At 35.2% G+C, this 27,732-nt stretch overlaps 1 protein-coding gene across 4 annotated transcripts in view; it reads right to left on the reverse strand.

Moving 5' to 3' along the window:
• The window catches only part of LOC150083662 (uncharacterized), a 396,332-nt gene that overhangs the window by 30,709 nt on the left and 337,891 nt on the right, over positions 1-27,732 (reverse strand). For all 4 annotated transcript variants that reach the window (XM_090378102.1, XM_090378101.1, XM_090378103.1 and 1 more), the window contains 2 exons: positions 9,471-9,627; positions 6,618-7,008 (listed from right to left, as the gene is read on the reverse strand). In XM_090378102.1, the coding sequence (XP_090234228.1) occupies positions 6,618-7,008; positions 9,471-9,627 (548 nt within the window). The remainder of the gene's footprint in view (positions 1-6,617; positions 7,009-9,470; positions 9,628-27,732) is intronic.

Below are 27,732 nucleotides of genomic sequence, written 5' to 3' on the forward strand. Positions count from 1 at the left end.
GCAAAAAGTTTACGAAGCTTGAAAAAAAAAAAGGGATGAAGAGCAGATTCTGAAAATTTATTTATGTTTTTTATACAATTGAAGATTTCAGTAAAGGAGAAACACGTAAAAAAAAAAAAAAAAAAAAAAAAAAACACAATTCCAGCTATCGGTATTTTCGCAAATGCAAGAAGATATTTTACTACCCGTTTATAATTGATTGCAGTAACAGAAAAGCCCAATAAACCGGAAAGTGCAAATTTTTTATACTGTTTTATGGTCGTGACCTCCAAAAATGTGCTTTAGAAAAACATCACAAAGCTGTTCAAAACTGATTCTTATAACAAGAACATATGATGACGATGAAAGTGTAATGCATTTTAATGATTTGAATTGGTAACTAATACAATTTACAAATCATGCTTATGACCTTTTATATGGCCTTAAGGTCAGGTTTATGACCTTAAAAACATACCTCAAAGATCTTGAAACGAATTACCAAAAAAAAAAAAATGTGTTATTGGATTCACGTTACGATATTTTAACGATACGATGGTGTCTCTGGAACTGATTAATATTGTAAAGCGGGGCACACTGTATTGTATAGCTACGCACGTGGTTTGGAATGCGGTATTTATGAATGTTTAACATTCATTTTTTTTTCAATTAATGTTCATATTTTCGATTTTGTTCATACTTGGGGAAAAAAAAAACTCGTAATCCCGGGAACTCATAAAGCGAGAACTGCCTGTATATACATATATAATCCAATTAATCAAAAAATTAAATAAACAGATAGAAATTAATAAAAATAAACAAGAATAGTAGGATATCCTATTTTAATTTAGCTTATATATATATATATATATATATATTATAAAATATAACAAAAAAGTATAAAAATGGAATGCAAGTGAGTGAGAATTCAGATTATGAACGAAGTAAATGTGTGTTTCTGCCACCCCCCCCCCCCCCCCCACTGCCAGCTAACAAATCCTACCCCGGAGCAGGATTGGCAGTTTGACCATCCTACTAGAATTGACACAGCACAGCCTTCAAGTCGATCTGAACCGGGTACTCAAACCTAGTTCTCTTTAAAACCCCATCTCCAGGCGAGGGAGGAGATGGGTCTATGTCTCCTTCTCTCCCCCAATACTTTGTCTGGTGGGGCTCATCCTCGTGACCTCTTTGGGGATGCCTAGTCTATTGTCCCCATCCTTCTACCTGTTTTCCCCCAGCCATCAATCTCCCCTCACTCTAACTAAACCAACGAGTACGCCCCTAAGAATCCCGCCAAATTCTAATCAACGTATAAATTCAATGACTGTCTCATAAACCTCTTTCGGCCTTTCCAAATTCTAGTTCTCTTTAAAACCCCATCTCCAGGCGAGGGAGGAGATGGGTCTATGTCTCCTTCTCTCCCCCCCATACTTTGCCTGGTGGGGCTCATCCTCATGACCTCTTTGGGGATGCCTACTCTATTGTCCCCATCCTTCTACCTGTTCTCCCCAGCCATCAGTCTCCCCCCACCCTAACTAAACCAATGAGTATGCCCCTAAGAATCCCGCCAAATTCTAATCAACGTATAAATTCGACGACTGTCTCATAAACCTCTTTCAGCCTTTGCAAATTCTAGTGCTCCCCCCCCCCCCAAATGGGCATTGGCTACTGAAATCCTCGGAAATTAGGTGGCTGGGCCTGCCAGAGTACTTAAATAATCTACTGGCTGCACGACCTGCCTCCTCGTGGCAAATTGTGAGCCCCAACGGTTAAATGGTCAGAGAAACAACATAACATAACACTACACACCATTCCATTCCCCACACACCTTTAATCTCTGCTTTCAGAGTTCTGTGTCACCTGTACAAAGAATACCATGCAGAGATGGGGGGGGGGACCCTGGTGCTGTCAGACAACTAACAAACTGTTTTTATATATTGTTATATATTGTACACACTGTTTTATATATGGTTATTATATTGTTAAATACTGAGGAAGACAAACATTGCAAGAAAGCAACATAGAAAATCGAATATTACTTAAGGGTGGGGGAAAAATCAAGTCAATATGAAACTATATTTTGTGATACTTAACTTTAAATAAGGGATGCATAATGTGAATGAGTGGGCTCCACATGGACTTGTGGGTTGGCTACCCAAGATAACCACTCTAAACAAAAGAGTGCTGAAGCCAAGAACCCCCCCCCCATGGGTTCTTCACACATTGTGAACATCATCATAAACTTAACTCAAAAGGCAAATGTCTTGATGCATTTGGTAATTGGTCAGGTGTACTGAAATGCCATTATTAAAAATATCATCCTTTGAATTTTGAGCTGAAGTGATTGTGTGGGTTGTTCACATGGTAAGGCAAGGTTACTCCAGTGTGCTAATTTTGAACTGCTACACAAGGCTGGCTTCAAATGTAGCCAGTTTTCCAGGATATGGAATAACGTGCTATGTTTCAGAAAGTGAGTCAATAACTGTTGAGTTGATTTTGAGTTGAGCTATGAGAATAGGCATTTCAGCACACCTAGCTATCTTTGACAAAAATTTAGGTTTTTCTTAAAATTTTTAAAACACACAAGTATATTACAGCAACACTTATGGTGAAAATTTTATACATGGAAGAAATGAAAAATTTCTTGGGTAGGGAGAGATTAAGCTACCAATATAAACACAAATATGTAATCTTGATTAAAATATAAATATAAAATAATAATCTTGATTAAAAACTATCATCAAGAAAAGTTTTATGACCAGCCATAAGAAGAGATTTCAGCCAGTCAAGCAACCAGCAATGAACTTGGTTGGATAAAACTATTCTTTTCTTTAACAAAAAATTTTCAGCCAGCCAATAACTGTATTTATTTATTCTACAGTTAAAACTTAAATTATCTCAGATACAGTATCAAGCATGTGCACCAGCATTTAGTAAATGATATGCAATTATTTCCACAGGTTTGTCCCTATGTTCATCAGCGGAAGGTAAGTAAAAATGGAACAAGACAAACTCACTAAACTTGTTTGTTTGTTATTTGGTTTTTAGGAGCATTAGCAACTAAGGCCATATTGCTCCGTCATTCCCTGACCTTTCCGCATCCTCCGTATTTGGTGGGCACGGGCTCGAACCCCGGTTTAATCAAGAAGTGTGTGTTATGCACTGCTGCTCCTGCCCTGGCTATGGAAGTGCCTATCTCACTAAACTAACAAAATGACTAACAGTGACCATGTGTTATCTTCCACTGGGAAATATAGGCACAAACCAACAGGAAATGGATACCTTTCTTTTACTAGATATCATTTCTAAACGTGATTCACAGTTTTGTCATTGTTATATGTATCAATCCTATTATATATATTTGAATAACGTTAAAAATAATTGAAAACTGAATCTTTCATAATAAAAAGGTACAGCAAACATATGGTTTTATATATATAGGGTGATTTAGGAGGAATAGAAATATTTTGGGAGGTTATAGTATCGATTATTGTAAATAAAAAAGTTCATATCAACATGTGTCCAATTCTCAATGGATACAGAGATAGAGCTGTTCAAAACTGGGGGGGGGGGGGGGGGGGGGGCACAAAGCCATTACGAGAGGTATTAGAGAACGATAAATAACATTGTTTGTATTCATTGACTTTTTGAATGATACAAAGCACAAATAATTGACAAATTTTTTTAGAGTTCACAATAAATGTTCAAAAATCACACTGCCAACCTCAATGCACTTTGCGTTCTGCTGAGGTTATCTTGACATTCCTTTATGAGGGCAACAGCAGTATCCAAAATGTGAGAGCAATTCATCTCTTGTATTCACCTTTTCTTTGTATACTGCACCTTTCATTCATCCTCACAAACAAAAATCAAATGGAGTGAGGTCTGGAAATGGCCAATGAACCCAACCGATTCATGGTTCGAGGAAAGTTTCGGTTTAGATATTGTATCACCAGACAGGTATAATGTGTAGGAGCTCCATCATACTGAAAGTACATACCAATCCTTGTAGCCAAGGGAATATCCTCCAATAGTAGCGGAAGTTTGTTTTGCAGAAATTCTAGGTAAATGGGTCCAGTAAGACAATTTCATAACACAACAGGCCCAATCAACTGATTGTCAATAATACCACCCAAGTTTACAGACAAGCGATGTTGAAAATTTGTTTCTACACTGGCATGTGGATTTTCGTTTGACCACCTACAAGAGTTACGGGTGTTGTCAATACTATCATGGGTGAAAGTAGTTTCATCGCTGAACAGTATTAATGGAATTAATCGGCGATTAGTATTTACCCACTGACAAATTCCAATTGCTGGGCATCATCTCCTGGTTGAAGGTGTTGCACCCGCTGTATGTGAAATGGATACAAGCTGTGCTCATGTAATGTTTGCCATACTCTTGTCTGTGGAACACTGATATACATAGAAATTCTTGTGCTAATAGTAAGACTATGTTCTATTTAATAATGTGTTCTATTTCATCTGCATTTTGTTCATTTGCAGATTCAGAAGAAACATGAGTGCTGGGAACTGTACCAGTCTCATGCAGTTTGGTGTAAACACTAGTAAAAGCTCTTTCTGCGGTGAGGAAACAGTCGACGGTATTCTCTACAAGCAACAGTAGAACTACCACCACACAACCATAGACAAACACCATATCGGTATATTCAACATGTGTGAAGATGTGTGGCATTCTTAACAACACTTCTAAGGCCAAACAGTGCCATATTTTAACTACTTCTTGGTCATATCTGATTCGGGGAGCTGTGCGCACCAGTTTCAAAACACCTGCATCCACTGAGAATTGGACACGTTTATATGAACTTTTTTTACTTAGAATAATTGATACTATAACCTCCCAAAATATTTACTATTCCTCGTATATACAGAGTAATTTAATTTATTACTCTGTATATATATATGTTCCATATCTGACATTATTTCATTTACGACTACGAAAAAAATCACAGCCAATCTCTCTTCATAAACAATTTCTAGTTACCAATTTATCTTCATACAAGATAGAATCACTAAGTTCCAGGACTGAATTTTTATTTAAATGTAATATTTACAGATAATTATGGAACAAATTTTTCAAAATGATTGAAACGTCCTGTCTATTTACATATTTTTCCCACAAGTTATGCACTTGCAGAAAAATTTAAGTCCTTTAATGAAAGCTCTTTAATTGTGTTTTTTGTAAGTGCTGTAACTTATGGTGAGAAGTTACAGCACTTAAAAAACAAGAAAATGAGTGTCAATTAAATGAGTTCTTTAGTTTGGAAAAAATATAAATTGAATGCCACAATACCAGATAAAAAAAGGAGGTGGGGTATAAAACTGCAAAGACATTAAAAATTTTATTATACGATGAGCAGGAGCACTGTTATTGAGCAAATTCCAATTTCTCGTTGACCACAAATTTGATTTCTTTCTTCTGACATCTCTCAAGCACTTAATGATTTCTAAGTGCAACGGTCTTACCAACAGCATAACCTTCAGGTGTCAGTTCACAACAAATTATGCCTTCATAGTTTAAAAACCTCATTATAAGTTGATCTTTAAGTCTACAGTCTATTTCCTCAACTCCTCAACATCCAAAAAAAAATCCTGCAAGGCTTCCATTTAAGGATTGATGTTTGCTCTGTAGATGGTAAAGATAACACCATACCTCTTCTCTTGTTAATACTGTTTATAAAAATCCTGGATCATGATCACAAACTTAAACCAGTTCTTTTGAAAGTTCAACTCATTTCCATCTTAGCTGTTAAGAATGTGGGAACAAATAAAGTGCATAATCATTTGTGTTTAAAATATCAGATATGATGTTTTGGCAACTACCATACAACATTCCATTGAGAGGCTATGTAGTCTTATTTGCTAATTAGCCTTAATTTTTGTTTAATATTCCCAGCATGGGATACAAAGTCCTCATTTGTTGATGTGCCATATCTCCTACACTTTTCATCATTATAAATGACAATACACCCACATCTGAAGAACTTGTACCAATCAAATTCTGCTAAAGCTCTTCTGCCATATGCTTCTTTAAACATATCTATAAACTGTCAGGCTGATTTCTTCAAAGAGAAAAATTTTATAACTTTTTGTTCTAAAATAAATACTCTAAAAAACAAATAAAAATATAAAATTAGTTCAGAGAGTAATTAGTTCAACAAGAAATAAAAAATATACCTTTGCACATGTGGAACCACAAAATGCAAACTATTATAAAAAATTCAACCTTGGTTACAAAACAAAATTAAAGATATTCTTTTTTAAAAAAACTTCTGCCCTAAAAGTTTTTGATCCTACCTTGTATGTTTGTTTTTTTATTATGAAGACTGCATGCATTCATACATATCAAGTTTTGCACGGAAGAAGGAGAGATCGTAAATACTATACAATACAATGTATTATGGCAACCCGTATGACAAAACCATAACATATATTCTGAACATAATTTTTAATTTGATAAACCTTCACATAACAAGTAAAGAGATGAACGAACGATTCATTCTGATAAGAATCTTGGTAACTTTTGTACAGCTGATTATTTAACCTTGCTCAGATAGCTGATTAAATATAAATAAAAATTACACAATGAATTATTAAATAAGAAGAGGCTACTCCTACCTTTGCTACTCTTTATATTCAATTCTTTGTACTTTTTTGATTTGTGCTTCTTTCCAACTTTAAGTGGCGTTTGTTTTTCCTCTAAAAGAGATTCATCACCCTCTGTTTTGGCTGTTGATGAACCACGTTCATTCAAAGATACACTATGTTTTTCAACCTTTTGCTTCTTTTTTTTAGGTTCACTAATTTCAAATTCTTCTTTATCTCTGGCATGAGCAGAAAAATGTTGCCTGAAACTATTTTTTGTCCTTTCACGTTTTCGTTTATGCTTGCGATGTTTTTCTGTAATCCTGTGAGAGTGATTTCGTTTTTCTGGAGCAGGACAGCTCAATGGAATGTCGCTAAATGTTTTTCCTTCTAAAGGAATTCTGTTTGATGGTGATCCTTCATCCTAATAAAAGAGAAATATAAAGTTGTCCATCAATCAAAGCTTGGTTTTTAAAATATAATTAATGATTCAAATTTAATGCTCTCAAATGAAAATTTTACAAATATCAAGATAATTAGCATGTGCACATGACTAGAGAAAAGAACCTTCAATGTAGTTCTTTTAATTACACCTACCTACATTTTCTTTATAAGTAAGGCTTTGAAGAAAAAGTAGATAGATTCAATAATAGAAGATTATATAAAAAAGCATTTTTGACTGGGGCAACAGAAAGCCACAAACTGAAATAAGGAATTCCAATGATCACAGCCAGGTCCACATATTTATTTCATGTATCTTCCATTCCATTCTAGATTTCATGTATCTTCTGCTCTCTTTAAGAAATTAGTAATCTGGTTTTGTTTGCTTTTGCTTAATAACTACGTGAATTTCATCATATGGAACTAAACATTTTTGAAACTCCCCTTTGAACTTTGGGCTCCTTTCATTCAAGAATCTGCATTCAAAAAATAAAGATTCTAATTGCTTGGCTAACTTTATGCCTTCCCGTATGCTTTTTAGCATAAAATTTGGAAGTTTAGAATTTTCATCTGTGCTATTATCCTCTGAATTGATTTGATTTATCTACAACGGCATTTCCACCAAATCTGCTTCACCAGCCAGCTTCTTTTTCTACCAGCAATTTTTGAACGTCTTCAGTAAACATTTTTTAAAAATTTTTCTTTTATTTTTTTTAGGAGCATTGGCGACTAAGGCCATGTTGCTCTGCGTGTATTGTCTATAAATTGCGTATGCCCTGAGGTCAATTTTCTGCTTTGCTAAACGAAAAACCCAAGTTTCCGGGGAAAGAAAAAAACCATGCTACTCTCGCCTGAGCCTGACTAACTCAGCCACGGTGTGAAAAAGACCCATAAAAATTCCTCCCATCATCGACAGGATTCGAACTCAGATCTTTTTCGCCCAGTGTGGGGAGGAGGGCAATTCTATCTACTGTGCTACCCACAAGGGCTTCAGTAGTCATATCATCAAAACCTTCCCCTCCTACCAACGTAGCAAGCTCTACTATCGCACAGATTCTCTGTTCTGCCGGCTCGACCATATTTCCTGAACGAACTGACTCTGGCCATACATTTTTCCACACTCATTTAACATCGACGGTTTTACTTCTCTGAGTGCTGAAGCTATGATTTTGATACAGTTCACAATTTGAGAAATGTTTCCATGTCTCCATTACTTCAATAAATTCGATATCAATTTTTTTTCCAAAATCCATTGTAACAATTTTCTGATGTTATGAGCTTTAAAGGTGGATATAATGCCTTGATCTAATGGCTGAATAAAACAAATTATATTAATCTAGTACAACTGTGGTGGTAGAAACATAAACTTCAATATTTGGATGACTTAAATCTTTTGGACGGCCTGGTGTGCTATCCAATAGTAATAAAACTTTGAAATCTAAAATTTTTCCACAAGTTCAACAAGCATAAGTTCAATAACACAGAACATAACATGGGGATTTCTCAATGATTTTTTTTTTACTAGTGAGTGAACAGTGGGGATTCAAAGAGTGGAAATGTTGAAAAATTACATCCTACATAATAGCAGGGTTCCCCCCCCGCAAAAAGCTCAAAAATATCCTGTTATGCAAGGTTTGCCGAAATTCTCTAACCGTGTTGTGCGAGAACTGCCGCAATTTTTCAATCATGTTAGAGCGAACTGTGTTATACTGGGGTTGCATGTATGGGCATTACTTTTGGACCAATCTATGAAATAGAGAAATCTCTTTTCAGATTTCTCTCTTATTTCACATAGAAGCTTTAAGCTATTTTAAAAACAGCAGTCAATGAAACTGCCAGGGAACTTTTCTCTTGCACATATCTCTCTCTCTCTCTCCTTTTGGACCAATCTATGAAATAGAGAAATCTTTTGAGATTTCTTTCTTATTTCACATAGAAGCTTTAAGCTATTTTTAAAAGCAGCAGTCGATGAAACTGCCAGGGAACTTTTCTCTTGCACATAATTCCTCCCCCCCCCCCCATTTTTTTTTTGGATGGGTGCAGAACCAGACAGTGTAACTGAAAGGCTTGATGTTCTGAATGCAATGTATTAGTGTCCATTGTCATGTACCACTTCACACATGTCATCAGAAGGAGATACAAAATAACAAGAAACTGAATTAATATCCAAGTCTCCATTGGTATATGCACATTCATCACATTCAATGTTCCAACCTCCATTATGTGGGTGGGTGTGTACAATTGCCAACCAATTAAAAGAAGGATAGTATACTAATAAAACCCCAATTTACAGTCCATACAATTATTTTTTAGTGAAAGGTTTAAAAAAACATTTTAATTTTTGACTTACTCGCATGACAGGCAAAACAACATTAATGAGACACAGTACATGGTAAAATAATGCCTTCAATGCTTTTAAACAGATCTAATCAAAAGAATACTAACCATATCTGATCCAACTTCTTCATCAGAAAACTGTGATGGAGACACCAGTGGAATCCATCGCAAACATTCTGGATCTAACTGAATTCTCTTATCTTTGTTTGATGACACTTTCATCATGTAATCATCTATTAGTCTTTTATTGATGCATATCACTAGCCTGCAAAATATAATGACTCTTATTATTATGTTCTGTTCATTAATTTTACAAAATCTGAATGTAAATTTCTTAATGGACTGGAAGCACAATATGAATATACCAGTTTTCTTTGAAAGAGAAGACATACAATGTGTTTTTGTAAAATGTTTAAGTTTTTGTGTAGAAATCGGATTATTCTGAACCCCCCCCCACACAACACACGCAATTATGGTACTATACTCAGGAACTAACACATTCCAATTTTGTCTATTTATTAGACGGAAAAGTGCTTTTTTTTTTTTTTTTTTTTTTTTTACAGTTATAATTTGAACTACTCATGAAAACAAAGCACAATCAAATGAAAAATTGGCAGGGTAGTAAGTGGCAAAGGATACTTTTAACTAAAGCTAAATAGCACCTTTTCTACTTATAATAAATTGGATGTAATCGCTACCACATACACAGTATTTGACACCAAATATACTAGGATAAAATAACCACAGAAAACAAAAATCAATTCTTGCACCAGCTGCCCTAAAAATATTTTTAAAAGCAAGTAATTTGGAGATTCATTATTTTCACATGAAAAAATTCAGAGAAATGAAAGAACACAATTCACATTCTTCGTGTTAACTGCCTAATATTCTATATGCTTTTTACAAACTGGCACTATATGCTTTTCATATACAGCAACCCGCCCGTGATAACACGGTACTTTACAACATTGTTTTGCTCTAACACGATTCATAAATTGCGGCACTCCTCGCACCACATGGTACTTATATGTTATTGTTATTTGGTTTTTAGGAGGATTAGCAGCTAAGGCCATATTGCTCCGAGAATATGCGGTGGTCATTCCTGACCTTTCCGCATCCTCCTTATTTGGTGGTGATGGACTCGAACAGGTACTTATATAAAATGGTTTCACTCTAGCACAGAGAATTGCAGCAAACCTCACATAACAAGGTATTTTTGAGCTTTTTGTGGGGGAAACCTTACTATTACTTTGGATATAATTTTTCAACGTTTTAATTCTCTTTTGTGAATTCCACTAGTCGTTACGGAAAAAAAGGGGGGCCCCACGTTAGGTTCTATGCTATTGAACTAGGGGGGGAGGGGGGGGTCTAGACTTCAAATTTTATTACTATTCAGTAACGCACCAGGCCCTCCAAAAGATTTAAGTCATCCAAACATTGAAGTAATATTCCTACCACCTAATACAACTTTTTAATTTACTTTTAAAACTCATTACATCAGAAAATCATTACAATGGATTTTGGAAAAAATTGATTTTGAATCTATTGAAGTGATGGAGGCAGGGAAACATTTTTCAATGATGACTGTATCAGAATCATAGTTTTATTACTCAGTTTTTTTTTTTTTTTTTTTTTGTTTTTCTTTTTCTTGGTAGTGTTGGCACATAGGCTTCTGTGGCCATAATGCACCTTCCAAGGTTTTTGCAGTACTTTGATCCTAGCCCGACGCGGGAATCGAACCCGCTGCCTTTGGGTTGCTTTGTTTGTTTGTTATTTGGTTTTAGGAGCATTAGCAACTAAGGCCATATTGCTCTGGGATATGCGATGGTCATTCCCTGACCTTTCCGCATCCTCCGTATTTGGTGGTGACAGGCTCGAACCCCGGTCTAATCAAGAAGCGTGTGCTACGCACTGCTGCTCCTTCCCACCTGGCTACGGAGGCACCTTCTTTGGGTTGCCAGGCAGGCACTTTACCCACCCGGCTAGCCCAGTCGGCAAATTACTCAAAGTAAAACCAACATCAACATTAACTGAGTGTTGGAAAAATGTATGGCCAGAGTCAGTTCATTCAAGAAACATGGTTGAATTGGCAGAAAACTGAATCAGTGCAATAGTACAACTTGCTAAGTCAGTAGGAGGGAAGATTTTGATGATATAACTACTGAAGATGTTCAAGACTTACTGGTGAAAAAAAAAAAAGAGAGAGAGACTGGCAAAGCAGATTTGGTGGAAATGGCATCGGAGGTAAACCAAATCAATTTAGAGGATGATAGCACAGATGAAAATCTGAATTTCCAAATTTTACACTAAAAAGCATACAGGGAGGAATAAACAACCGAGCAATTAGAATCATTTTTTGGATGCAGATCCGTCGACTGAAAGGAGCACAGAGTTGAAAAGGGAGCTTCAAAAATGCTTAGCTCCATACCATGAAATTTACAAAGGTTTATCAAGCAAAAGCTAACAAACCAGATTATTAATTTTTTTTAGAGAGACAGAGAGAGCAGAAGATACCCAAAATCTAGATGCTGCAGAAGGTGAAGACTATTCTGCAACAGCCAAAACGTTCTAGTTTGGCTGTGCTTAGCAGCAATGAAGAGGAAGAGAATTATATCTGACTTATATGTATCACAGTTTGTAAGGAGTTTGTTCAGTTATTACTTTTTTAAAAAAATTAAGTTTCTGATAGTCATAAAAAAAAATTGTATTTTTTGTTAGCTTTTGGAACTAACCTTTTTTGTACTGGTTCTTAGTCCTGTATAACACAGTTTGACACTACACAAGAATTCATAGGAACCTAACTACTGGGTTACACGAGGATAACCTGTACTTTCTATACAACTTGGGTGGGGGAGGGATAACCACATGTAACATTACCGAATAAGGGAATTTTATAGTGCAGTGCATGAACTTTTACACCAAAGTATATTTCAGCTGGAACAGGCAGGCTGTAATGCATTACTTAATACAAATGAAATATGACTAAAGAGAAGAAAGAGAGGGGGGGGAGACTATTTGCATACTGCTATTCACAAAAACACACGCACACATTCCACCAGGATAGCTACTGGTTTCACAGACAAAGGCAAGATATATATGAAGGAGAATGTTGCATTACTGATGCTTTAGTTAGCTAAGTAATAGCACATGTTTCAGTTAACTGTGGTTTCAGTTAAGCCCACACTGACTGTACTGAACATGGTAATTACTGCATTCTTATCAACTGTGTGGTTGTAAATTTCTTTGACTCATGTGATGGTTCAGAAGTATGTATATGGGGGGGGGGTTTGTTTTTTTTTTAATGCAGTAAATGAAATATTGTTTTGCTAGGGAGGGGTTTGATAAGAATAGAATGTCCTGAACTAAATTTGTGGCAATGATTTTACTTTTTTTTTAATTATTATTTATTTTAAATTTTATTAGCCAAAACATTTGGCAAAGAAAACATTAGTCAGTGCACTTTTTTCTTTTCTTTTTTTTTTTTTTTTAGGATGAGGATTGATTGCCAAAATAAAAAGTGATTTATACATTTAACTATGGATTTTTTTTAAAAAAAAACATTGCAGAACTATGTATGTTAAGGTTGGGAAAGCATAATGCTTGTATATTGAGAAAGATATTAAAGGTCGTGGTAAAGATCGGAGTCTTTTAAATATGAGAAGACCACAGTAGTGATATTTCTGTCAGTCAGGTGATTTGAGGGCAAGTATATAGTCCAATATCAAGTCATTAATTTAAAAGGATGATGTCTTTGGATTAGTATGCTTTGCATTCAACCAGCACGTTTTTGAATGTTAACAAGTATAACAGCACTATAACCTAACATTTTTTTGCATGTGTGTGTGTGGGGGGGGGGGGGAGAGAAGAATATCATAATTACATTTCTCCTATTTGTAGTCTGGCATGACCTATTCTCTGATATTTTACCATGCTCCAGAGAAATTTCATTTGGAATTTGATTTGCTTTGTTCTGCTAGGACTACTGTCATTTAAAAAAAAAATTTTTTTTTTGGAAAATACCTTCTTAGCAAATGTAAAAAGGAGATTCTATATCGTTCCTTTTATATATGCATTAACTATTACTTGTTTGAATTTTTAACTTTAAGTGCTGTATTATATTTAGTGACAGAATTGCAGACTACAGCACCTACAAAAAAAAAAAAAAAAACCTCCATACCTTCCCACTACAAAACAGTGGTTATCCAATTCAAATATGAACTTTAAACTCACTGCCTTAACAATTGCAGAATTTATTCCAATGATCTACATGCTGTGCAAAAGTAAACTTCACAAGAACCAGCCATTCAATTATTTTCCAAAATTTCGCATCTCTGCTCCCTGCTCTTATTTCTTCTACCATTAAAATATACCTTCCGTCTTCATTTTTACTCATTCCCTTCACAGATTTATATACCTCTATCAGGTCTTCTCTGAGATCAAGTTGCCAAGTTTTACATGTCCACACCTAAGCTGTTCATTATATAGATATCCATTAGCATTCCTCATCAATTTCTTATACAAATGCACAATGACATTCTTTTCTCTACTTGCGAAGGTTATAAATATTATAGATAATACAGTATGTGCCTTCCTAGCTACTTGTTTACACTGCATGGAAAATTTCATAACTGACTGAATCATAACTTTAAGTCTTTATCATCTTAAACCACTTTTAACTCTACCTATCTCAGGGCAAAATTTCATCCCCGGTCAAATTTGAAATCACCTGCTGACGAAGTCCTCTAAAATGTCACATGAAAAAAATGGTAAAAACAGCCATTTAATATGTTTTAAGCATTCCATTAAAGAAATTTCTGCTAGCTGTAATGCTTGCCTTGTGACATCAATCATGAGTTGGAATATGTGTGAAATATCGATGTAATAGTCAGATCATTATTACAGGCAATTAATGCATTACAGGTAGTTCTTGACTTTACGGGTTAATACATTCCTAGCGCGCGCTCCTAAAGCGGGAATTTATTTCCCATAGACATAAGGTTAAAAATAGGGGTTATGTTATCAACAATGAAATTCCTTAGCTAATTAGTTTATGTTTAAACAATGACTGATTTATCGAAAGAAATGAAAGCATAGCCTGTAAAATCAAGCAAATTATAATAGCGAAATTATTTATGACTTACAAATGTTAAAGAATGTTTATTCTTCATCACCAACTAAATTCACTCATTGGTTTGTTGCACAAGGAGTCATCGTAGTCTTCAGAAATGCTTCAAGAGGCGTTTATTTCCAAGATAATTTTCTCTTTTAATTATAAATTTCACGATTGCACGCATAAGGATAAGGAGTTCATTATCCCCTTGTATAAGGAAATGGTCAGACCACACCTTGAGTACTGTATACAGGTCTCGAGGCCTCATTTTAAGAAGGATGTAGAGCTGTTGGAACAAGTACAGAAAAGGGCAACAAGATTAGTGAATGGAACAAAGGGTTGCTCTTATGAAGAAAGGCTCAAGTTTTGCAGATTACAGTGTCTGGAGACTAGGCACCTGGGAGGTGATCTGATTGAGGTGTATAAATGTGTAAAAAATTCGAGCATGCTCAATGCTGATGGGATTATTCCTCTTGCTCAGAATAATCACCTGAGAGGGCATAAAATCAAATCGAGGAAAGACAGTTGTAGGATAGATTTTCAGAAGTTTGCCTTCAGCCAGTGGGTAGTTGGTTGGTGGAACAGACTTCCATCTTTTGTTGTGGAAGTCGAGTCTTAATAAATTTAAGACTGAGCTGGACAGGTATTTGGAACGAATGGAGAGGTGAAATGGAAATGCTGCATAAGCTTGCTTTCTTGCATCATATGCCTCTACTAATGCTAATGCTAAAACAAAAATAAGAGTAGGAGTGCATTATAGAATGGATTGGTGTTATAATTAGTGATTTTAACTTTCTACATATTGACTAGTTCTTGTGTGTTGGTCACTCATGCAGTAGCAAGAGTTGTGTATTTATTATATGGTGTTTTCTACACCAACATGTTAAAGAGACAATGAGAGAAGGCAACATTCTTAATCTCATTATCAACAGTGACACCATGCAATAAGAATCTGCAGATAAAAGAACTTCTAGGTGGAAGTGATCAGTGTATTGACGTGGGATTTACTTCAAGTTGTAGCAATCTTCAAGCGAACAGCTTTGATTTTCATAATAGTGAGTACAATGGTTCCAGACGTGTTTTAAAATCTGTTTAGTAGAACCAATAGCAAATTCTAAATGGGAAGCAATTAGCCAAGTAATTGTAGAAGCTATTATGCATTTCATTCCAACTAAGGGACACTTCAAAGCTTTGATCTAAATATATCAGATGAACTGATGAGGCTTGCGGCAGAGAAGAAAAATATATGGGGTACATATAAATTGTCAGATTATATAGATGTCTAGAGCAGATATAAACTAGCCTGCAATGGAGTAACAAAGGAGATTAGGCAGACTATAAGTCTCTGGCAAAGAATACAAAGAAAAGCAGCAAAAACTTTAGTTATGTAAGCACTAGAAGGAAGCATTACAGATTGAAACAGTGTGAAAATAGGGCCAAGTTACTGCTATGATGGGCTAGGACAGCTCATCAGGTTTATTCAATGATATACAGGAATTTTTCTAACAGTGATAAGGATGTGATTATCCCATTATATAATGGCAATGGTTAGGCTATATCTTGAGTGCTGCATACAGGTCTGTGAGCCTCATGTTAGGAAGAATGTGGATCTGTTGCAACAGTTACATAGAATGACAACAAAAGTAAGGAGAAACAAAAGGGTGTTCTTACAATAAATGCTTCAATTTCTTCAAATTGCAGCATTTGGAAACTAGGCATCTGCAAGGAGATCAGATTGAGGTGTGTAAGGCTTTGAATGGATTGAGTAAGTTGAATGCTGATGGTGTTCTTTCTCCTGCTCAAAGAACTCACTTGAGGCAGCATAAATGATTGTTGGAACAAACTACTACCCGGTTATGGATGGTGGTAGTTTGAATAAATTTAAGGAAGAACTAGAGAGGATTAGATAGAATACATGCTTGCTTTCTTTCATAATTTGCCAGTACTAATTCTAATATTAAATAACTACTGTCAGGGGTAAAATGAAGGGTTTTTATTTTTACGTAAGATTCCTTTCTACTTCTCTCTCTCAGTGTAACTCGGGGATTTTTTTGTGGCTGGTGCAGCTTAAGCCTCAGGCTTCCTTGCACCATATAGCTAAAAATAATAAGCATTTTTTAATGGCACACACAAATGGCAACTAACACAATTCGCATGGAGTAACAAGTTTACGAAGCTTTATTATGAAGTTTTTTATACAATTGAAGATTTCAGTAAAGGGGAAACACATTTCACCATAACGTAAAAAACCACACAATTCCAGCTATCGGTATTTTCACAAATGCAAGAAGATAGAGTTTGCTACCTGTTTATGATTGATTACAGTAACAGAAAAGCCCAATAAACCAGAAAGTGCAAATTGTTTTTGTTTTATGGTCGTGACCTCCAGAAATGTGCTTTAGAGAAATATCACAAAGGCATTTAAAGTTAATTTTTATAACGGAACATATGATAACGATGAAAGTGTAGTGCATTTTAATGATTTGAATTGGTAACTAATACAATTTACAAACCACACTCGTGACATTTTATATGGCCTTAAGGTCACGTTAAGGTTAGCTACACAGCGAAATTTTCAGCATCCAAGATCTTGAAACGAATTACTAAAAAACAATGTTATTGGGTTCACATTACGATATTTTAATGATACGATGGAATATCTGGAACTGATTAATATCGTAAAGCGGAGTATGCTGTATTGTATAGCCATGCACGTGGTTTGGAATGCAGTATTTATGAATGTTTAACATTCACTTTTTGCAATTAATGTTCATATTTTTGATTTTGTTGATACTTGGGGGTGAAAAACTAGTAAACCCAGGAACTCATAAAGCGAGAACTGCTTGTATAACAATTTAATTAACATCGCTTAGTGTGAGAGCAGGCATACCTAGGAATATGTAAAATTTAAGATTCATTATTTTTCTCAGCAAAGGTGTCCCACAGGTTCTTATGCATGTGCAAATTCCCCCCTGGTAATAAAAAGGTTCCCCACCCCTGCCCTAGCTTATAAGCAACTCCTGGATTTTTGTTCCCATATTTCTGACTATCTGTGCAATTGATCTAAATCACATTGAAACAAAATGGCCTAGTCTTGGCCATTAACTACCCTTCCTACCTTTAAATTATCAGCACACTTTTAAAACTTCCCCTGCACTCCCTCTTCAATGTCATTAAGGAAGATAAGAAACAGAAGCTGCCAGTACCGATCCCATAGGAATTTCAATTTATGATCAATCTGTCTCTTACCTTTTAGTCCTTGATCCAACAAAGGATCTTGCCAATAATCCCAATTTGCACCAGTTTACAAAACAGCCTTTCATAGTGAACCATATTAAAAGCTCTACTGAGATCAAGGTAAATAATATCAAAGTTGTTTCTTGCATCCAGCTGTTCTAATCAGATAATACAGGTAATATTGTCAGAAACAAACGTTGTGGTCCATTAAGGATACTATTCCTATCGAGATGATCTTGCACTGTATCCTTACATTATTTTAAATCAACAGACAGCTTTACTGCCACTTTCTTTCTCTAGACATGCACTAATCAAGTATGGATCTGACTTATCTGTGCATGATTAATAATACTTTTTAAGATACTTTAAGGAGTGCTGCTGTACGATATATTCTATGCTATTCAAATTGGAATCAGCTCTGAACTGCACACAGTGGATTAAGTAGGATCTTGACCCATCAGTATATATGTGATGATAATCTGCAGAGTGTGCTATGTAAACAGAATGTAATTGTTGCTGATCCTGATTTGGAATAGTCGTTCCAAATTGTTTTACACATTTCTGAAAATAATCCTTGCATTCTGGGGATCATGCTAAGAGCACCTGGTTTTGAAAAATTCAGTACAGGTGAGCCCCACGAAACGCTGATCATTCGTTCTGGAAAAACAGAGCGCTAAGTGAGCGCCCCTTTCCCATAAGGTAACATCTATATTTGTGAGTTGCAGTCGGTGCCATAGGATATTTCCTAATCAATAATAAACAGTAGTGAAAAGATGCATAAATGTCGGTCAAAATATTTAATATTCAAATATTTGTAGATATAAAATATTCTGCATTACATACATATATAATTATGTGGTAACTACTTACGTATCAAAAGTAAACTTAAAATTCCAATTAAAATAATGAATTTAATTGATTTAATTTAATTGATGAATTTAATCATGAAAAATGTGTGGATTTTGAGTTGAACTTTGGCCCTCTACCAAATAAACTAAGAGGGGTATTAATTTTAAATACCCCGCAGCGTTACCACCCATAAAGTCAACTGATCCTTCGGCGCTTTGAAACCTGGCATGTTTTTTTCTTCTTTCAATATGAAACTTCTTTTGGGCATTCGTTTCCACAAAAGTCCTGCTTCATCTATGTTAAAAACTGGTTGAGAAGTATAACACATAATACCCCTCTTCAATAATTTTAACAAGTTCTTTTTTGAAAGTTTCGGCTCCTTGTTCTGCACTAGCAGCTTCTCCCTGGATTTTAAATCTATTCAACCTTACTAGTTTTAAATGGTTCCACATTTTTATTTTTTTTAGGTGAGTTTTCTTCAGATCATCATATTGGCTAATCTCTTTCTCTCTTTTTTTTTTTTTTTTTAATATTTAACTTAACTGAATTCTTCATTGGAATATTATCTTCAATAAAATTAAAGTCTTTCCATTTCAATCCTAATAGCCGGCCTAGTCCTAGTTGCTTGCAGTGGAACAGCTATCTTTTCCACTGCTAAAATTAATTCTTTATAATTGTTCTTACAGTTAAAGTTGCAAGTCCTAAATTATGGCACACATCCGTTTGTAGTTGACCGGAATTGATTCGCTTCAAAACGTCTAATTTAATTTTCAAATTCAGTCTTTTTCTTACATTTATAGTCTTCGTACTGCGCCCAGGCATTGTTGCTTTTTCATTCCTATCGGTCATTATTAGCTCTTCAAAAATGTAACTGCGTTGGTTGCATTAATTATGATACAATGTTCAAGCAAACTGTCCATTACGCACGATGTCTAATACTGTACTGAGTGATGACCAGACTTCGGATAAATGCACATAACGCAAATATTACAAGCAATATACTTGATCATTTTTTAAAATGTTGATCTCAAAACTACATAACAAGTCACTGTACTGCAATTAAATTAGCGTGCGAGAAAATTTCACCGAGCGTGGGAAAATTTCGCAAATCGGCGTGGAAAACATGTTAATGCTGTTTTTCTATTCATCGTAAAGCTATCGACTCCATCAAATGAAACAATTTCGTTAAATATGCCAAAAATGCAATCTGTAAAAGAGCGTTATGGTGATCTGTGACAGTGTTATAGTCAGATATGGGTTATAATATAAGAACAGCATTATAGCGAATCAGCGTAAAGCGAACTGCGTTATAACGGGGGCCTGCTGTATTACAAAATATCGCCAGCTTGTAGGACAGACATCTTCCAAAAGAATCTTATTCTAAAATGTTAGAAGAGTGAGCAATGACTCTTCACTGAGATGTGGGATCATCTGATAATAGAACCCATCCAAACCTGCCACAACTGGTTTTGCTTTGTGTAGCTTGGGTATCGTGAAAAGCTGATTATCGTAACTTTGCTGATTATCGTAAATTTGCAAACTGTTCTGGTTCTGACCAGAACAGTTTGCAAATATTCTTTTGAAATTCACCATTCCGTGGTGTATTGTCCATTTCATGTTATGATCGTGTTTAATGTTCACTATGATGTAAATTGTAACAAAGAATCTGTTTGGCTTTTCTACTTAACACTGTGAGCCTTGGATGCTTATATATGATGAGGTTTTCAGTTGTGGAATTCCATGCCTTATTTTTCTCTCGTTCTGCTGCACCATCAGTATAGATGTGATGGGGCAGCAGAACGAAAGTCATTATTCCACCAGAACTTGTATTGCAATACAAGTTTTAACTTTCATCTTTGGAATAAACTTTTTTGCTGCATGGTATTTTGTATGTTATGTATGTAGTTCCTCCATCTAAGTTTCTTCTAATGGGGTATAAGCATCCACTTTTTCCCAGTTGCATTCCCTATTGTCAACTTTCACATTACTGGTTAGTAATCCATAATAACCGACCATTTTATGATGGGTACAATGCCATTGGGATTAAAGAAAGATCAATCGCCAAGCTTATTCCCGTAGGCACATGAACACGAGTATGTGCACCTATATTTATAAAAGCAAGATATAGAAAAGGCAATGGTTTTGTCTGCAGTTTGGGCATTGGTAAAAAGTTTACTGCACTCATTGTGTAAGTGGTGGTTCAATCCACATGAGACTAATCCCTTGTATGTGTTTATGAATGTCTGAATTTTAGCATTTGTAGCAGCATATTGGGTTTGAAATACAGTAAAGCTTCATTAATTTGAAGGGCCCAAAATATGCCCATTTCTATTTAAAGGGTTAAGAAAAATATCAGAAATACAATATTCAAAACACAGCGTTAATTAAGAGAAATTTTTAGTCACTCATTAACACTGCAGAATTTTCTTAATTCTCACTTAAAATAGAGATTCGTGAATATAAGGTTAATGGACTAATTTAGTCAATATGAGAAAGGTTACTGTGCTGTGAAGAAATTCAGTCAATTTGTAGCATGTGATAACAAAACTGAAAAGTAAAATATTTTTTCCACCATTATACTATTTGATGCACATAAGTTGTGCATAAAAATAAGCACTACATTTTTGGATATTATCTGCTGTTTAATACTTTTAATCCAAGCAAAAAAATAAAATAAATAAAATAAAATAATAATAATAATAATAAAAAAGTGCCATTTATCTCCCTCCCCTCTTTTTTTAAGCTATTGCTTTCAGTAAACTTCATTAAGTGCAAATTGCTTTTCATTACACAATCCCAGTGATCAGCTGAAAGTGGTAACCGAGAAATTTGCCCATTGTCCGATCATTTGATTACAATTGTGAAATTTACTCTGGTTGTGGAATCGAATCGGTTTAATTTATTATCTCTTTGTGCACATAAACAAGTCTTATTTTCCAAAAAGATTAATAATAGAAGTTGCATGGAAGGAAAACACTTCGTGCAACTATACACTAAAACAAATAACACAACTGGGGGGGGGGGAAATACCACCACCAATTTTCAGAACATTAGAATGGGTTAATTTGAAAGTGAAGGTTTTTATATATTTTAACTCTGTTCACCAAAGGACTAATGGTTAATTGCCTGCATAAATAGCAGCAACTTGATTTATGAATACAAAAAATACATTTAATTCCAAACCAAAGTAAATTTTACATCTGTAACCAAAAGTACATTTTTAAAATGTCTACTAACCTACACTAGGCTCTCACTTAGCCTTTAAAGTAATATCACATTGGATTACGTAAACACTAAGACTAGTGTATGTAGTTGTAATTAGCAAGGGTAATTGTTTGTGACAAGAGAGAAGTATAACCATTTTTTGCAAGGATTACAACTATAAAAAAAAGTAAACTACAGTCATTCTCAATCCACTGCACGATGGAAGCTGTTGTTGTTATTTGGTTTTTAGGAGCATTAGCAACTAAGGCCATATTGCTCCAGGGATATGCGGTGGTCATTCCCTGACCTTTCCACATCCTCCGTATTTGGTGGTCACGGGCTCGAACCCCGGTCTGATTAAAGAAGTGTGTACTACGCACTGCTGCTCCTGCACACCTGGCTATGGAGGCACTGCAAGATGGAAGCCTCCTCAACAATTCATGTAGAGAGAAATGGACAATAATCTGCCACAGTGGTCAAGTGTGGGTAGGTAGATCGACTGTATTTAGCAGTCAGAGGGTTGAACCCCGGTCTACCCAAAGAAAGCGTGCTACTGAACTCCCACTCCCGACAGCTCAAATACTACAAGTATTAGATGGCAAATAATATCCCAAAATATGGATCCTCTCATTCCAGAAGGCTTGAAATGAGAGTATCCTTCAGAAAAGAAACAAGGCTGTCTGTTTTCACATAAATCTAAATTTAAACTTTAGAATTTAAAATTTTTATTGGTAACAGAAAATTCCCCTCCTCCAAAGTAATTTTTCATTCTCTTCATTCTCTTCAAATTGAGCATTTACATTCGAAGCACAGTATGTAGGCTGAAAAATCTTGTTCTGCATCATTAGCAATCTCCCCCCCCCCTCTCTCTCTCTCTCTCTCTCTCTCTCTCTCTGTGCAGTGTAAATTTTCATTACAATGATGTTTGCCTGTAAGGTTTGAGCACTCTTCAAATTATACAAGATATTCACAAGCTGCTGGACCTAATTTAGCTGAATTTGAATAATCCATACTAAAGTGCACATATAAACTTATATTGTTGGTCAAGGAATGGTAGCAATTTCAAAATACATCATATTTTGAATAATCCAATATTAAATTAATGAAGATATGCTGTAAGTAGTGTTGATAATCTGAAATAATTGGGACCAGGGGTAGTTCGAACTTCAGATTTTTGAAACTTTCAAAAATGCTGTTTGGAGACAAAAAAAAAAAAAAAAAGTTTATTAACTTTAGAAAATAAAAACACTAAGTTGTACTAACGTATTTTCATTCACACATAACAAAACAAATGGAACTTTCATCTACAATAACACATATGTATAGGCCTTTTAATCTAAATAATTATTTTTTGCTGCATCATTTTCAAACTTTGTTTCTTTGCTGCCAGAATATTGATTTGGACAGCATTGTTTGTTGATTGGCTGTTCAATTCAGTACCCAGTTTGTTGTGTCGATTTTCACGATTATCAATATTATCATTTAATTTTGTTAATTGGTAAGGTAATAAAAGAGTAAATTTGTGCTTTATAATATGGATAATAAATGTGGATAATATTCCACCAATTTTCACTTATTAAAATTGTCGTTTAATAGAATCAAAATTCAATTCGCAAACATGATTACAATAACTGGCAGTTACCGTAATTCTTTTATGGCAGCAGCATAAAAAAAATAAATGCTGACTTGTTCGGATTATTGACATTCTGATTTGACACTCTACTGTATATGTTTTTACATAAAAAAAAAAAATAAATAAAATAAAAAAAAAATATATATCCTGCTTTCACTGTACTTGGAATTGAATGCAAGGATTATGTTCCTAGATTGTACAAATACACCATCTTAAGTTTCTTCCTGGTCTTAATTTGCCCTGGGAGCAATCGGAAGGCTTTTTCTTACTGTTTGTGAGAGTGTTCTATATTTGTTGTGTGAATCACAGGATTGCTTGTTCTTCCTTTTGCTTAGAGGCTGGTAAGCCTCACACCGCTGCTCACACCTCCACGTGGTCCAGGGTGGGCAGGCAAGGGGGGTAACCCCTTGCCTGGCTGAATTGAGAAGTTGGTGTAGTAGGGGCAAGCTCACTTTGACGTTTAAACTTTTCAAAATTTCAACCCAGGAGGGGGCTTATTTTACCTCTCCTGAGGTTATTGAAAGCATATCCATGCCCTCACCAAATTAAAGGTTTTTTCCCTGGGACTTTTTTCCCTCACTCATTGAACTTGAGTGAGGTGGATTTTAGCTTGCTTGTGAATAGATTTTTGTGAGCATTTTAGAGTCATTCAGGGTACGCTGTATTTGTGGGCTCTCGATCCTGTATTGTGAGTTTGTATATTTTGTAAATAGTTGGCCGTTTACCATTTTAGGGATTAAGCTTTTATTGTAAATATATTTAAATTTTATAAAATATAATTATGGAAGAAGATTCTGATAGCACAGAGCCTCCAGAAACGATTAATGAAGAGGAATTGTCAGAAGTAACATCAGCCGTCACCGATGATGAAAGAGAAGAGATAGATAAGGAGATTCCTTCACAAGCGCAGGACTTAGCAGAAATTAAGATATTCTTTGGAAAAACTAATCTGAGAACTCCGTGTCATCATCTCGCTTGGGTCTACCTCAGACCTCACAATCTAAACGTGATAGTGTGTCAAAATCAAAGGAAAGGAAATCAACGGCAAGCAACAGTGCCAAGAAGGAACAGTCTCAAAATATAGATACAGGAGGGACATTTAAAAGAAAATAAGATGATCATAGTAAGGAAAGATCTAAATTTAAAGAGTTTGAACATGTTAAAGAAATAAGAGGAAGACTGAAAGCCTATTTGTTTGATAAATATAGTCAAGTTCCTACAGCTGGCATGAGAATAATCTTGGAGATGTGGGATGTTATAGAAACAAAGGCAATGAACGTATATATGGAGAACTTGCTATTGAGGGAACAATTAGATAAAAAGGCTCAAGAAGTGAAAACTTATGCTGGAGTAATACAAGAAAGTAAAAAAAAAAAAAAAAAAGGCCATCCAAAGGTACTGTTGATAAAAGGGGATAGTGAAAGATTCAAAACCAGTGAAGAGGTGAAAACAAAATTATTAAAAGAAGTAAAACCCTGATTGAAAGATGTGAAGGTAAAAAACATTAGAATAGTATGAGATTGCAATGTGCTAGTGGAGGCCAAGGGGATGATGATATATGCAAAATCAAAGGCTGTGCCGAGATACAGGAAGTGGGTTTAAGACTGAGTGTGCCAAGGACAATTCATCCAAGGATTGTGATTTTTGACATAGATAAGGATGTAAACTAAGAAGAGTTCCTGGATCATTTGTGGCTAAGGAACTGTAAAGCCTATGGAGTGTCCAAGAAGGTATTCAATGAGAACGTTGAGCTTGTTTCTGTAAATAAATCTAGGAATTGCGATAAGGTTAATTGGGTGCTGGAGGTCAGGAAAGTTATTGGAAAGCATGAAAGATTATATGCCCTATGGATGACACATAAATCCCAAGAAATCTTCTCGGTAACACAATGCTTCAAATGTCGTTTAAGTTTTCGACATATTGTCAGATAACTGTTGTTTGTGGACACTGTTCTGCACAGGTCATTCTTACAAAGATTGTACTCGTAAAAATGAAGGACCGCTTTGTAATAATTGCAAACAGAGGAAGAGGGCAATGAACCATGTTGCAGTGGATAGGAATTGCCAAGAATATAAAAGAGCATTGCAAATATATAAACAGAAGATAAATTATGGCTGAAAAACTGAGTGTGGTAGTTAAATGCACAGAGAGCAAAAGGTGTAGCATCACAATTGGCAAATGAGATGGAGAAGAAAAAATTAAATGTTTCTCTGGTTCAAGAACCTTATGAAGTGATGGGTAAAGTTAGAGGATATCCTATGAGTTATAGGATTGTGTCTGAAAGTGATCACCCCACAACTGTTATTTTGGTAAGTGATCATCCCAAAACTGTTATTTTGGTAAGGAATGCAAGAATGGTGGTGACAAAATTAATTCATCTTTCAGATGAAAGTATAATATGTTGTGAAATTATTGGGAATATCTATTTTGTTTCCTTATATTGGCAACCTTTTGAGGAAATCGAGCCATATATAAATAAGTTAGAGGGGATATGCCATGTGTTATTACCTAATGATATAACTGTTGCTCTTGATTCTAATTAGAATTCCCCACTCTGGGGTGGGTGGGAGGGAATCCAATGAAAGAGGTGAGATTCTTGAAGATTTCCTTCCTGCCTTGGGGTTAGTAGCAATAAATACACCAGGACATCAGCCTATTTATTCCACTGTACATGGGAGTCCCATATAGATTTAACTGTGAGTACGATTTCTGTTTATAGTAATATAGAAAATTGGTGGGTCTTTGAAGACTTTGACTAATGACCATAATGCAATTCTCTTTGAAATAAGTAGTGTTGTAGAAGAGAAGGAGTTAGCGAGATTTGCAGTGCATACTGTAAACTGGACCAAATTCGTGATGTGAATTACGAAGAATCATTTATCTGAGTTTATTTAAATAAACTCAGATAAATAATGTCAAATGGAATGAATTGGTGGATACTGAGCATGTACAAGAGTTACAAAAAACGTTATGTATCATCAAAGTGTAGTATGCATAAAAAGAAATTTAGAAGGCATCCTGTAAATTGGTGGATTGGATAATTGGATTTACAGAGAAAGGAGTTAAGGACCATTAGAAAACAGTTTCAATTTTATTGTCATGTTGGTGATGTTAATATGGCTGATATAAATTAGAACATAAGAGGTAAAGGAAAGAATATGTTAGGAGTATCAAGGTTGTAAAAGAAACTTCTTGGAAGAAATTTGTGAATAAGAAAGGATCGAGAGACCCATGGGGATCAATTTTTGAGATTGTAACTGAAAAAGTATGCTTTAATGAAATGAGTTATGCAATTAATAGTGCTATTGATTGGTACGATTCCACAAATAATCTTGGAACAAACAGACGCACATCAAGAGATGGTCAGAGGCAATGTTTCATATCAATCTGATAAGGATGAAGTGCTGTTTTCTCAAGATGAGATTTCAGAGGCGATTGCCAGGCTGAGGACGACAGATCACCGGGCCTTGATTTGATAGAAGTAGGGTTTACAATACCAGTCAAAATCTTAAATCCGGTATTCCAAAAACAAACGTTTTTTCTCAATAAATTTTGATTACAGTTAGGTGCAATAAAGTAAGGTTAAAACAAGTACTGTAATTACTTGAATTCAAGTTTAAAATAAACATTCATTTCAATAATAAATATTCTGAAAAAAATCATTAAAAATACAGTTATTCTAAAAACAAGAAAAAATACATATTGTTACTGCAAAGTTTAGTTATGTTTAAGCATCCACACTACCTGTCCGAATAAAGTGAGCTCTTAAGAAACATAAGCAATCGATAGTATGCTCGCTTAAAATGGATCTAATTTTGGTACACATTTGATTAGCGGCAGAAAACACCCTTTCGGATTCTATTCTGGTACTACTGTACTGAGATAATCGTAGACAATCTCAGTCCATATTTTCTAGGCTTTGAACTTTTTAGCAAAAATAGTTAAAAGTATTTCATTAATTTCCGACTCAAGTTCTTCCTTTAAAATTTCATTGGAGTTGAGCAATTTCTTATTTTGGAAAGAATTTGCAGAACACTGATGTTCTGTTCCATGTTGGTCTTCCATGGTTGAATTATGTTCATCATTTTCTGAAGGAGAAAGAAGTATAATTTTCACTATAGCATCTTTACTGAGTCTGGCAGTTGTTTGTTATTTAGTTTTTAGGAGCATTAGCAACTAAGGCCATATTGCTCCGGGGATATGCAGTGGTCATTCCTAACCTTTCTGCATCCTCCGTATTTGGTGGTCATGGGCTCGAACCCCGGTCTAATCAAGAAGCGTGTGCTACGCACTGCTGCTCCTGTCCACCTGGCTATGGAGGCACTGAGTCTGGCAGA

The sequence above is a fragment of the Mastigoproctus giganteus genome, chromosome 7 (assembly GCF_048544385.1).
Source record: "Mastigoproctus giganteus isolate SK-2022 chromosome 7, ASM4854438v1, whole genome shotgun sequence".
NCBI classification, from domain to species: domain Eukaryota; kingdom Metazoa; phylum Arthropoda; class Arachnida; order Uropygi; family Thelyphonidae; genus Mastigoproctus; species Mastigoproctus giganteus.